Source organism: Oryctolagus cuniculus, chromosome 18, assembly GCF_051225735.1.
Source record: "Oryctolagus cuniculus isolate XC-2025 breed Fujian yellow rabbit chromosome 18, ASM5122573v1, whole genome shotgun sequence".
Taxonomy (NCBI): Eukaryota; Metazoa; Chordata; class Mammalia; order Lagomorpha; family Leporidae; genus Oryctolagus; species Oryctolagus cuniculus.
Window position 1 is genome coordinate 1,605,565 of NC_142884.1, and position 12,888 is coordinate 1,618,452.

Here is a 12,888-nt window from a genome sequence, read left to right on the forward strand (position 1 = left end):
AGAATCAGCGCCCATATGGGATGCTGGTGCTGCAGACAGATGCTTTACCCCCTTACACCACATTGGTCCTGGTATATTTTTTTAAGTATACAATAAACACTGCAAACAAGACGTGTACAGGTAATAGCACTCAGAACTGTTCCTGAGATGATTTAGATGCAGGCATTGGTATAAATTATTAAATCTGTTTATTGAAGAAAGCCTATCAAGACCTTTTTTAGATAAAGAAAAGCCCTTTAAGAAATGATGATATTACCATTTGATTCAAGTACTCTTACAATTGCTGTGGATGATGAGATTTACCCAAATGATTAAAGAAATGGGTGGGGCCATCTGGGCTAATCCTATAAAAGCCATGCTCCTTGGTTTGTGTCCTAGACAGACACTTAGACACTGTGATTGTCTTCCAACATGGCCGAAGACAACTCTTCAAATGGTAAGTTCCTTTCACGTTTGACTGCACTTTTCTCGACAGGAGGAAGAAATTGGGCTAACCACGACTGGGCTTGTCAGTTGTAGAAATTGCATTTTTAAAAAAGATTTATTTTATTTATTTGAAAGACAGAGTTACAGAGAGAGGTAGAGACAGACAGAGAGAGGTCTTCCATCTGCTGCTTCACTCCCCGAATAGTTGCCATGGTTGGAGCTGAGCCGATCCGAAGCCAGGAGCCAGGAGCTTCCTCCAGGTCTTCCACGTGGGTGCAGGGGCCCAAGCACGTGGGTCATCTTTCACTGCTTTCCCAGGCCATTGTAGAGAGCTGGATCAGAAGTGGAGCAGCCAGGACTAGAATCAGGGCTTTAACTCAGTGTGCCTCAGTGTTGGCCCCAGCAATTGCATTTATTTTTTATTTATTTACTTAGAAATTGCATTTTTAAACCTTAGAAATAACTGCTGGTAAAAGGGGAAAAAGTTGAACAAATACTATTTTCTGTGTATTTGGGCACTGGGACTTTAGACAGGTACAGATATTCAAGAACTAAATGAGACAAATTTTTGCTTCATAAGGAAAGAGGCAAGGGAGGTACGGATGGAAAGTAAGAGAGAGGCAGATGCACTATCAAAAGCAGCTGTAGGAAGCATTACAAAATTCAGAGGTTAGGGCCGGTGCTGTGATGCTGTGGGTTAAAGCCCTGGCCTGAAATGCCAGCATCCCATATGGGTGCCAGTTCGTGCCCCAGCCACTCCACTACTGATCCAGCTCTCTGCCATGGCCTGGGAAAACAGTAGAAGGTGGCCCAAGTCCTTGGGCCCCTGCACCCACGTGGGAGACCCGGAGGAAGCTCCTGGCTCCTGGCTTCGGATCGGCTCAGCTCTGGCTGTTGTGGCCATCTGGGGAGTGGATAAAATAAATCGCTTCTAAAGAGTCTGCTCATGTCATTTTCTCAGTAAGCCCCTCCTTAACTACTGCATTTAGAATTCTGATTTCACCCCTGCACTCTCTACTTGCCACTTTCGTTCTTTCCCATAGAAATATTCAACTTTTTTTTTTAAGATTTATTTATTGGGGCCGACGCTGTGGTGCAGTGGGTTAACGCCCTGGCCTGAAGTGCCAGCATCCCATATGGCCGCCTGTTCTAGTCCCGGCTGCTCCACTTCCTATCCACCTCTCTACTATGGTCTGAGAAAGCAGCAGAAGATGGCCCAAGTCCTTGGGCCCCTGCATCCACATGGGAGACCCAGAAGAAGCTCCTGACTCCTGGCTTCAGATCCAGTGCAGCTCCAACTGTTGTGGCCAATTGGGGAGTGAACCATCAGATGGAAGACCTCTCTCTCTCTCTAACTCTGACTTTCAAATTATAAATAAAATAAATCTTTAAAAAAAGATTTATTTATTTCAAAGGCAAAGTTACAGAGAGGCAAAGAGAGAAAGAGAGAGAGAGAGAGGAACTCCATCCACTGGTTCACTCCCCAAATGGCTGCAATGGGCAGAGCAGGGCCAGTCTGAAACCAGGAGCCAGGAGCTTCTTCTGGGTCTCCCATGTGGGTTCAGGGACCCAAGGACTTGAGCTATCCTCTGCTGCTTTCCCAAGCTCATTAGCAAGGAGCTGGATTGGAAGTGAAGCATCCAGGACTCGAACTGGTGCCCATAAGTAATGCTGACATTGCAGGCAGTGGCTTAATCTGTTAAACCACATGCGGACCCCAAAATATTTCCTTTCTGATCTATTATATTGTATTTATTTTCTTTTACTTTTTAGTTTTTCTTTTTAAAGGCAGAAAATAAGGAGAGATAGGGATCTTCCATCTGCTGGTTTATTTCCCAAATGGCTACAACAGCTACGTCTGACCCAAGAACTTCTGGGTCTCTCACATGGGTGGCAGGGGCACAAAGAACTGGGCCATCATCTGCTGCTTTCCCAGGCACATTAGCAGGGAGCTGGATCAGAAGTGGAGCAGCGGGGCCAGTGCTGTGGTGTAGCGGGTAAAGCTACTGCCTGCAGTACCGGCATCCCATATGGGTGCCAGTTCAGGTACCGGGTGCTCCACTTCCTATCCAGCTCTCTGCTATGGCCTGGGAAAGCAGTGGTAGATGGTCCAAGACCTTGGGCCTCTGCACCCACATGGGAGACCAGGAAGAAACACCTGGCTCCTGGCTTCGGATTGGCACAGCTCTGGCCATCGTGGCCATTGGGGAGTGAATCAACGGAAGGAAGACCTTTCTCTCTGTCTCTTCCTCTCACTGTCTGTAACTCTACTTTTCAAATAAATAAAAATAAAATCTTTTAAAAAATACCAGATAGCTAAACTTATTTAAAAAAATCTGCCAAGCAATTTTGACCAGAAAACTTGAGGGTGCTTGTGTCATAGACTCTTCATTTCATCGCTGTAATGATATGCATTATCTTGACTCATTTCTCCTAATCTATATGAAAAAAAAACTATCAGTTTTTCAGAACAGGACCCAGATTCCCAAGTCATGGCATTTAGATCAGTGGGGACAGTTGGAAAATTGACTTTGTATGTTCAGGGTCTTTATCATGGAATGAGTATGGTTCTGTGGGTTCTGGGATTCCAAATGGGAAAAGGAAATGAGGGGCACCTTGAACTGAAATTTGAGTATCTAAATTGGCTGTTAAGTCCTTCTACAGTTCTTTCCACAGAGAAGCTATCAAAAAATTATAGGCGCAGTCGCACAAGATTCACAGAAGAACAACTGAAAATCCTCATCAATGCCTTCAACCAAAAACCATACCCTGGCTATGCTACCAAACAAAAACTTGCTTCCGAAATCAACACTGAAGAGTCAAGAATCCAGGTCAGTCATGCACTCTATATCTCCAAGGGTAGAAGTAGAAGGGAAAAAGCATTGAGTGAGCACATATTACAAACCAGTGTGCTAAATCTTTGGAGTAGCTTCACACTCAGGTTCCTGACTGAAAAAGATGTTGCTCTTAGTCTCACTTCACAACACAGGAGGTGGGAGGAAATACGGTGAACTTTCTACTCTCTCTAAGTCATAGTCTTCTTAGGTTTGGTTTCAGAATCGAAGAGCACGACATCGATTCCAGAAAACACCAGAGCTTAAGGAAGCTTTAGAATCAAGCCAAGGCCATGGAGAAGACTGTCCTCAAGAAGAGATTCAAAGTAAATAGCTTTCTTTGACATTACTTAATGATTTGGAATTCAGAGTGTCATTCTTCTATTTGCTCATAAAATACGTAATAGGCTATTGTGAACGAAAGTTAACCCCCTTGTGCTATGTAACACTAGGAAAATATCCATTCAATCCAACTCAGATGTAGAGTGATAACCATGATTTGAGCTGTACATATGGTACATATGTACATATGCACTGCACCCCATTAATATGTACCATTATGGCTAACAGAAAACTAAATAGCCTGCTCCAATGTTGTTCCCAACTTGGCCTCTATAGCAGGGCTAACTACTGTCTTGAGTAGTAAGGCTGTTCCGTCCCGCATGGTCTTCCATTTAGGTCTTCTGTTGACAAAGGGTTCAACATGACCCAGGAAGTTCTCTGTCCTGTTCTTGGACCTTCTGAGAACCCCCTCATCCTGCCCCCTGCTACTTCTATTCAGCTCAAGTCCAGTAGCCCAGACACATTATCGGCATCTCCTCTAGAATCTTATCTGGAGTGGGATCGGGACAAAGTCCTCTCAGGGAGAGAAAGCAGGTTACAAATTGGATGGAGAGGGACAAGATGATTGGTTTCCATATTTAAATATGCAAAGTAACCCCTGAAATGTTCCTAGACCCATCCTCTCTAGATCCTTCTACTGTACAAAGAGAATCCAGACGGTGTCGTACCAACTACAGCTCCTCTCAACTGCACACCCTCATCAAGGCATTTATGAGCAACCCTTACCCAGGAATTGATTCCAGAGAACAACTTGCCAAAGAAATTGGGGTTCCTGAGTCAAGAATCCAAGTAAGTGATACAGAGTTGTGGCTGCTCCACCTCCTAGATATTGAGATGCATAGACCGGGAAGCCACATTGGCCGTGGGCTGTTCTACCTTTCAATATCAATGTTGTATCCATTGTGACCTGAACAGTACTGAGCATATGACACTAGGAATGAGATGAATGAATGAGTAAACATTGAATATTAGTTAGGCACTTGGCAAAAATCTTTATATCTATTTTACCCTGCAGCCTTTCTAATTTTCCCTTGAGACTGGAATTATTCTGTCCACTTTAGAGATCTAACATTTAGCTCAGAGAAATGTGGAGGCCTGCTCAAGGATTCATTCCTGATTAATCCTAAAATAATTTTATCAGAATGCATTGATACAAGCATGAGTGTATTTGAAGTTATATTTTACAAATTATACTGTATTAGTTTCTATGTTTTATATGCAAATATATACATAGAATATATATATATATATCTATATAGAATTTATGGGCACAGACAAGGAATATAAATTAATTAGGTCTTGCAGATGAAGAATGTCTTTCTAGAATGTTACTCTACTAAAGATCTTGAGTGACATAAGCATTTTTCAAGGGAAAATGTAAAGATTGAAAGGATTTCAGGGAAAAGACAGCACTGCAATACAGAACTGCACTTTAGAAAAAGGCTGACCCAGGGTCAGCGCTGTGGCTCAGTGAGTTAATGCCCTGGCCTGAAGTGCCGGCATCCCATATGGGCACCAGTTCTAGTCCCGGCTGCTCCTCTTCCAGTCCAGCTCTCTTTCCAGGCCCGGGAAAGTAGTGGAGGATGGCCCAAGTCCTTGGGCCCCTGCACCCACATAGGAGACCCAGAAGAAGTTCCTGGCTCCTGGCTTCGGATCGGCGCAGCTCAGGCCGTCGCAGCCATCTGGGGAGTGAACCATCGGACGGATGGAAGACCTCTCTCTCTGCCTCTCCTTTCTCTGTGTAACTGATTTTCAAATAAATAAACAAATATTTTATTTATTTATTTATTTATTGACAGGCAGAGTGGACAGTGAGAGAGAAAGACAGAGAGAAAGGTCTTCCTTTTCCATTGGTTCACCCCCCCAATGGCCGCTGCGGCTGGTGCGCTGTGGCCAGCGCACCATGTTGATCCAAAGCCAGGAGCCAGGTGCTTCTCCTTGTCTCCCAAGCGGGTGCAGGGCCCAAGCACTTGGGCCATCCTCCACTGCACTCCCGGGCCATAGCAGAGAGCTGGACTGGAAGAGGAGCAACAGGGACAGAATCTGGTGCCCCGACTGGGACTAGACCTGGTGTGCCGGTGCCGCAGGCAGAGGATTAGCCTATTGAGCCACGGCGCCGGCCATAAATAAACCTTTAAAAAAAAAAAAAAGGCCAACCCTTGTAATAGGGGCCATGGAGACTATCAGGATAGATACACAACCCATCACCAGTTTAGGAATGGACTGGATGTGAGGTCCACAATTTTGTGTCCTATTCTCAGATTTCATAGACTTTCACAGGTGTCACCTGAAATGTCAATAATGATATTGAGATTAGTCCTAAAATGAACCACCCCTCTCCTATACATTAAGAAAAAAAATGGTGAGTTTCATGCAGCATCTGTTATTTTCACTAAATACATTTGTTCTGGCTTAGATTTGGTTTCAAAACCGGAGAAATAGATTCAATATCCAGAGAAAAAGGAAATCTAATGAGCTCTTAGAACAAGACCCAGGGGAAGAACACTGAGACTGCTTCAAGGTAACCGGCCTCTTTTACCTAATTCAGTTCATAGGAGGAGTCTCTTGGGTATCTATTGCTTCCATGCAGGAGTTCTCTTGGGAGGTGCGGGATATTTCCACACCTTATCTGGCTCCCCAGAGTCAGGAGATTAGTCACAGTCCTTAAAGACTTTCCAAGTCTGTGGATCTTCCAAGGAATTCCATCGCCCTCTTTTCCCATAAGTCCAGTCCTACTTAGATGTGGATTTTTTTTTTCACTGATGTCTCCTCAGTACCTGGTTGCATAGTAAATGCTCAAATTTTTGTTGATGGTAAGAATGAGGAAATGGAGTTGTAGATCCTCAGCTGGGTTTTCCTAGGGGCAGGATGGGGCATGGCTTTCTAAGGAGGTAATGGCTTCCATATTGGATTGGCAAGTGGGGACTGGTTGCCTTCCACATCTGAATATAAATTGGCCTGTAAGATTTTCTCTTCTATCTTTCCTCCTTAGGTATGGAAGGTACATAAAATGGTACCCCTTCATTAGCAACTGTTTTCTCTGTAGTCAGAACATTATAGACATAAAGACAAATTCAATATATTTGATATAATCAACCTGAGCCCTACATTTCTCTCACAGTCTTTCAAGAAATCTACCTTTTCACTGAGAGTTCAAGATAAACCTTCAAGAAACAGTAAACAGGACTTCAGGAGGCAAATACAAGAGAAACTACACAGTCTGACTGACCCATCCTGGTTTCAGAATTCACCAGACATCGAGACAATGCAAATGAATCTAATAGGAGCCAGTGTTGTGATGCCGGAGTAAAGCCACACTGCTATGCCAGCATTCCATAGTTCACCGGTTCAAGTCCCAGCCTCTCCTCTTCAGATACAGCTCCCTGCTAACGTTCCTAAGAAAGCAGCAGAGGATGGCCCAAGGGCTTGGGCCCTTGCTTTCCATATGCAAGACCTGGATAGTTTCAGGCTCCTGGCTTCAGCCTGGCCCAGTTCTGGCCATTGCAGCCATTTGGAGAGTGAAAAAGCAGATGGAGGATCTCTTTTTTTCTCTGTGTCTCTACCTCTCTAATGCTAATAAATAAATCTTCTTAAAAATGAAAATAAATCTAGTAATTTTTTCAATCATCACAATAATTATTGATGCAGGCAAAAAGCATAAATTGATATTTAAAAATCTTAAAGTTTGGCCTAATAAGCTAAGCCTCTGCCTGTGGCACCAGCATCCCACATAGGCTCCAGTTCGTGTCTCGGCTGCTTCTCTTCTGATCCAGTTCTCTGCTATGGCCTAGGAAAGCAGTAGAAGATGGCCCAAGTCCTTGGGCCCCTGCAATCATGTGGAAGACCCAGAAGCTTCTGGCTCCTGGCTTTGGATTGGCACAGCTCTGGCCACTGTAGTCATTTGGGGAGTGAACCAGTGGATGGAAGACCTTTATCTCTGTCTCTCCTTCTGTCTGTAACTATCTCTCAAATAAATAAATAAAAATCTTTTTAAAAAATCTTAAAGTGTGAATAACAAGGTACGTACATTATCTCAAAGAATCTCCTCATACATGCTTACTGATTACAAAAGGAAAGCTGATCATTGTGCAGTGGAGAAACCTGGCTGGTTCCATCTTAATCAAGTGGCTAAAATCTACTCCATGGGGTTAGCATTGTGGTAACCTGCCACCAGTGATGCCAGCATCCCATACCTGAGTGCTGCTTCAAGTCTTGGCTTCACCACTTCTGATCCAGCTTCCTTCTAATGTACATGGAAAATCAGTGGAGGATGGCCCAAGTCCTTGGACTCCTGCCACCCACTTGGGAGACCCAGATGAAGCTCCAGGCTCCTGGATTTGGCCTGGCCCAGCTGTGGTTGTTGCAGCCATTTGGGAGGTGAACCAATAGAATAAGTCTCCAGAGTTCTTTCCTATATGTAGACCCTGCTACCATTTATGTGGATATTCAGAGGTCTGTCTGTGCTTAGGAAGTGGCAATTTTTATTTGTCCCTTCATATATGGCTTATTTCAATAGTTATCCTCAAGGTTCATCCACATTGTAGCACATCAGAATTTTCTTGCTTTTTAAGGCTGAACAAAATTCCATTGTATGTATATCCCATGTACAGTCATCCACTGCATAATTACCTTCTGGTCAACCATTCCTATGTATGATCTATCATGCACCTGTTTTATAGTCTAAGTGTATGGCAGGCTAGCCCATGTAGGTTTGTGTAACTGTGCTCCAGTTACCCAATGCCCCTAAAGATCTTCTAGTGGGACAAGAGGTATAGGTGGAAGACAGTAATGTTAATGATCCTGACCAGTGCAGACCTGAGCTAATTTGCATGTTGTCTTAAGTTTTTAACAAAAAATGTTCAAAAGGCAAAAATTGGAAAGTTCCAAAGGTAGAAGAAAACTTAGAGTAAGAATATAAAGGAGTAATATTTTTGTACAGTTTTACAATGTGTTTTAAGATAAGTACTTTTACTAATGAGTCAAAAAGTTTCAAATGTTAAAAGGTTTGTAAAGTTATAGTAAGCTAAGGTTAATTCATGATTGAAGAAGAATATTTTTATAAATTGAGTATAGTCTAAATATGCTGTGCTTATAAAGTCTGCAGTGGAGTACAGCAATATCCTAAGGCCTCACATTCACTCACCAGGCACTCAGCTGGCCCACTCAGGGCGACTTCGAAGCTTGCAAGCTCCATTCATGGTTAGTGCCCAATACAAGAATTCCATTAAAAAAATCATTACATGGGGGCCAGCGCTGTGGTGCAGTAGGTTAAACCACCATCTGCTGTACCATCATCCTATGTGGGCACCAGTTCAAGTACTGGCTGCGCCACTTGCAATCCAGTTCCTGGCAATTGTGCCTGGGAAGGCAGTGGAAGATGGCTCAAGTGCTTGGGTCCCTGCACCCATGTGGGAGACCTAGATGAAGCTCCTGGCTCCCAGCTGTGGCCTGGTTTTGGTCCAGCCCTGGGAGTTGCAGTCATTTAGGGAGTGAACCAGCAGATGAAAGATCTCATCTCTCTCTGTCTCTCCCTCTCTCTCTGTAACTCTTTCAAATAAAATAAATAAATGTTTTTTTTAAATCTTTAGATTTACTGTACCTATGTTTAGATGAGCTTAGCTACACAACATTGTGTTACTATTTCCTATAGTACTCAGTATAGTAACATACCATGCAGATTTATAAATTAGAAGCAGTAAGTGTGTACCATCTAGGTTTGTACACATGCACTCTTAATGTCTGCACAGTATAAAATAACCTAGCAACTCATTTCCCAGAACATGTGCCTATCATTAAACAATGCATGGGGGCCAGTGCTGTGGCATAGTGGGTAAGGCTGCCACCTGCAGTGCCGGCATCCCATATGGGCGCTGGTTCAAGTCCCAGCTGCTCCACTTCCAATCCAGCTCTCTGTTATGGCCTGAAAAAGCAGTAGAAGATGGCCCAAGACCATGGGCCCCTGCATCTGTGTGGGAGACCAGGAAGAAGCTCCTGGCTCCTGGCTTCAGATAGGCTCAGCTCTGGCCGTTGCATTGGGGAGTGAACCAGCGAATGGAAGACACACTCTCTCTATCTGCAACTCTGCCTTTCAAATAAATAAATAAATCTTAAAAACAAAACAAAACAATGCTGGGGCCAGTGCTGTGGTGCAGCGGCTTAAAACCCTGGCCTGAAGTGCCAGCATCCCATATGGGCATCGGTTCAAGACCCGGCTGCTTCTCTTTTGATCCAGCTCTCTGCTATGGCCTGGGAAAGCAGTAGAAGATGGTCCAAGTCCTTGGGCCCCTGCACTCAAGAAGCTTCTGGCTCCTGGCTTTGGATCGGCACAGCTCTGGCCATTGTGGCCAACTGGGGAGTGAACCAGCAGATGGAAGACCTCTCTCTCTCTCTCTCTCTCTCTCTTTCTCACTCCCGCTCCTCTTTCTGTTTAACTCTTACTTTCAAATAAATAAATAAACCTTTTTTAAAAAATGTTGACTGTATATTCATACTGATTGTGAACACATAAAGAAAAACTGAAACAATTTCAAAATGTACAAAATCCATCTATTTGGGTCAGTAGGGTAAGGTGAATGGAAAAATAAATAAGTGAGGCTTACTAATTATATGCATATATGTAGGTCTTGCACATTTCTAAAAATTTTGGCATATGAAAGTGATGATTCCTAAAATAAAAGTTTAAATTACACTGTATTTTTTGAATCATACAAACTTGATGATTTTTTGAACTTTTACAATTTTGAATTTAAGAATTCCATATTAAAAAGATAATAATTCCTAAAAGGAAATGTTTAGGATTTAAATTTACATGGCATTATAGCTATAAAGTGTTACTTTTTGAACATTTTCTTTTAGAACTGCATTGATTCAGATGAAAGATGGTTTGCATCTGATACCTGTGAAGCTCTCTGTATAAAGGCGGCAGCTGTGAGGGGCCTGCAACGGAAAGGCTTCTAAGAGACTGTGAGGGGCCGGTGCTCTAGTGCGGCGGGTAAAGCTCCTGCATGCAGTGCCGGCATCCCATAGGGGCGCCGGTTAGAGACCCACCTGCTCTTCTTCCCATCCAGCTCTCTGCTGTGGCCTGGGAAGGCAGTAGAAGATGGCCCAAGTATTGGGCCCCTGCACCCACGTGGGAGATCTGGAAGAAGCTCCTGGCTTCTAATTGGCGCAGCTACGCCATTGCAGGCCATCTGGGGAGTGAACCAGCGGATGGAAGACCTCTCTCTCTGTAACTCTGCCTTTCAAAGAAATAAAAACTTTTTTTTTCAAAAAAAAGATTAGTATTTTAAAAAAGAAGATTGAGAGTAAAGGGAGAAGCGGTCAGAAGAGAGCTGCATGAAACGTGGGTCCTGTGGGAACTGCTACTGGGCTTTGTGAGGAAGAGGTGAGGGAAATGGAGATAGCAAGGAAGAGTTCCAAGCTTTTGGTTCATTCAACTGGAATACGGTGAGATCATTTATGTAATGGGGAAGACTGGAGGTTAATTTAGGAGATAATAGGTTTGAAGTACTCATGTGGATGGATTTTTTTTTTTTTTTGCATGAAAGGTAGAGTTAGAGAGAGAGAGAGAGAGAGAGAGATCCACTGGTTCACTCCTCAAATGGCTGCAGAGGCCCGGGCTGGGCCAGGCAGACAGAGAAGGCGAGAACTCCATCTGCTCCACTTCTGACCCAGCTCCTTGCTAATGCACCTGGGAAGGCAGTGGAAGATGGCCCAAGTGCTGGGCCCCTGTCATTCACGTGGGAGATCAGAAGGAGCTCCTGGCTTCTGGCTTCTGCTGCCATTGGGGAGTGAACAGGAGCTGGAAGATGTCTGTCTCCTCCCTCTCTCTAACTGTGCCTTTCAAATAAGTAAGAGTTTCTTTAAAAGAAGAAGAAAACGGTGGTAGTCAAAAGAGACATTGTATTTGTTAGGAAGTCATCCTGAAAACATACCCCACATGGCAAGGTAGCACGTAGTGTAAGAAGTTCCCCAGCAACTCCGACAGCATGTAAGATAACAAAAAATAGGAGTTTGATACTGCGAGTGATGAGCCGCACCATGAAGATTCTTGAATCTGCTTCAGTCGGGAGCACAGAAGTAGGCAGGATTCCAAGGAAGCAGGGATCTATCTCAAGCAAGGAAAACCCCAATGGCAGTGTTTGGGATCTGGGGGTTCAGCTGGGCAAGGAGGCCCCTTCCTCCCGGAACCCCAGGGGCGTCGCGGGCACCAGTCTTGTCCTTGGTGCCCTCCTGCCGGCGCGGGGTCCCCACGACCTTGTACGGATCAGCAACACAGGAGGCGCTTCCTTTAGAGAGAGCAGCAGCTGTCCAGGCCCAAAAAAACTTCGTGGAATTTTCCCCGGTTTCATTTGCAGAAGAGGCTAAGGGAGCTGCTTTCAGATCCTTCTTCAAGCTTCCATGGAATAGCAAAGCAGACAACCGGCTGCGAAATTCCATCCTGCACAAGGCGCCCCCCCACCCCAAGCCCTGAGAGGCAGTCCTTGGAGCCCCTCACTTTCCGGGTTTTACCTGCCCATGGAGGAGTCATTCAGGAATCTGTGATAAAAGCTGCCGTCAGCGGAGAAAATCCGCACAATATTGCGCGAAAATGCCAGCAGTGTGCTTCGGGGGAACGTGCAGAGCACACCGCCCCCGACGAAAGTTGGAACCAAGCCTGGGGAAGGTGACTCTGGGGCCCCGCTTCTCCAAGATTGACCCCGAAGCCTCTACGCGTCCAGGGGTCACGGACGTTGGTCTCACCGATCCGGCCCCACCGGTGGTCCCCCGACGAACTTGAGGACAGCGCATGCGCAGAGCTCACCTTGCAGAGAAACTGCACCACCGTGGCGCCACACCTGCGGGGGAGGAGCGCGCCCCTCCCGGTCCGCACCGCCTGGCCGCCTGCAGCCAGGAGCCTTGGTCTCGCCAGGGTGCGTGCCTGCGTGCCCGCCTCTGGATCGCCATCCTAACAGGTGTGAGAAGGTCGCCCGGGAGATTGATTTACATTCCCCTGAGGACTGGGAGTGGTGGGCACTTTTTCAGGTACCTGTTGGTCATTTTTAGGCTATTTTTGGAGACAGAGCATTCTTTGAAGGAAAAGAAAAAAAATCCTAAAATTCGTATGGAACCATATAAAACCCTGAATAGCCGAAGGAATTCATGGGCGGGCTAGGTCTATCCTCAACAAAGATAGCCCACGTTTATCTCAGCTTCCAATACGAGACACATTCCCTTTGCATGCACTTCCGTGTCTCTTTATCTGTATATACATTAGGAATGAATCCATATTGGGACTTCTGATTCT

At 45.0% G+C, this 12,888-nt stretch overlaps 1 protein-coding gene across 5 annotated transcripts; it reads left to right on the forward strand.

Annotated features, from left to right (window-relative positions):
- The first annotated feature begins 302 nt into the window (after positions 1–302).
- Positions 303–7,113, forward strand: DUXA (double homeobox A). 5 transcript variants are annotated; one of them, XM_089319997.1, is made up of 6 exons: positions 303–436; positions 3,091–3,257; positions 3,472–3,586; positions 4,216–4,391; positions 6,019–6,123; positions 6,724–7,113. In XM_089319997.1, the coding sequence occupies exons 1-5, from the start codon at positions 412–414 to the stop codon at positions 6,109–6,111; spliced, it is 576 nt and encodes a 191-aa protein (XP_089176123.1). In that variant the 5' UTR covers positions 303–411; the 3' UTR covers positions 6,112–6,123; positions 6,724–7,113. The 5 variants fall into 5 exon arrangements, with proteins under 5 accessions (XP_089176123.1, XP_089176126.1, XP_089176125.1 ...); XM_089320000.1 differs by having other exon boundaries at positions 4,231–4,391; XM_089319999.1 differs by having other exon boundaries at positions 3,484–3,586.
- The last annotated feature ends 5,775 nt before the right edge of the window (positions 7,114–12,888 follow it).

Excerpts from the sequence above, each read along its gene's own strand:
- DUXA (XM_089319997.1), top strand. The coding sequence starts at position 412 with ATGGCCGAAGACAACTCTTCAAATG. Across the intron at positions 437-3,090 it reads CGAAGACAACTCTTCAAATG|TTCTTTCCACAGAGAAGCTA; the intron begins GTAAGTTCCTTT and ends GTCCTTCTACAG. Across the intron at positions 4,392-6,018 it reads TTCCTGAGTCAAGAATCCAA|ATTTGGTTTCAAAACCGGAG; the intron begins GTAAGTGATACA and ends GTTCTGGCTTAG.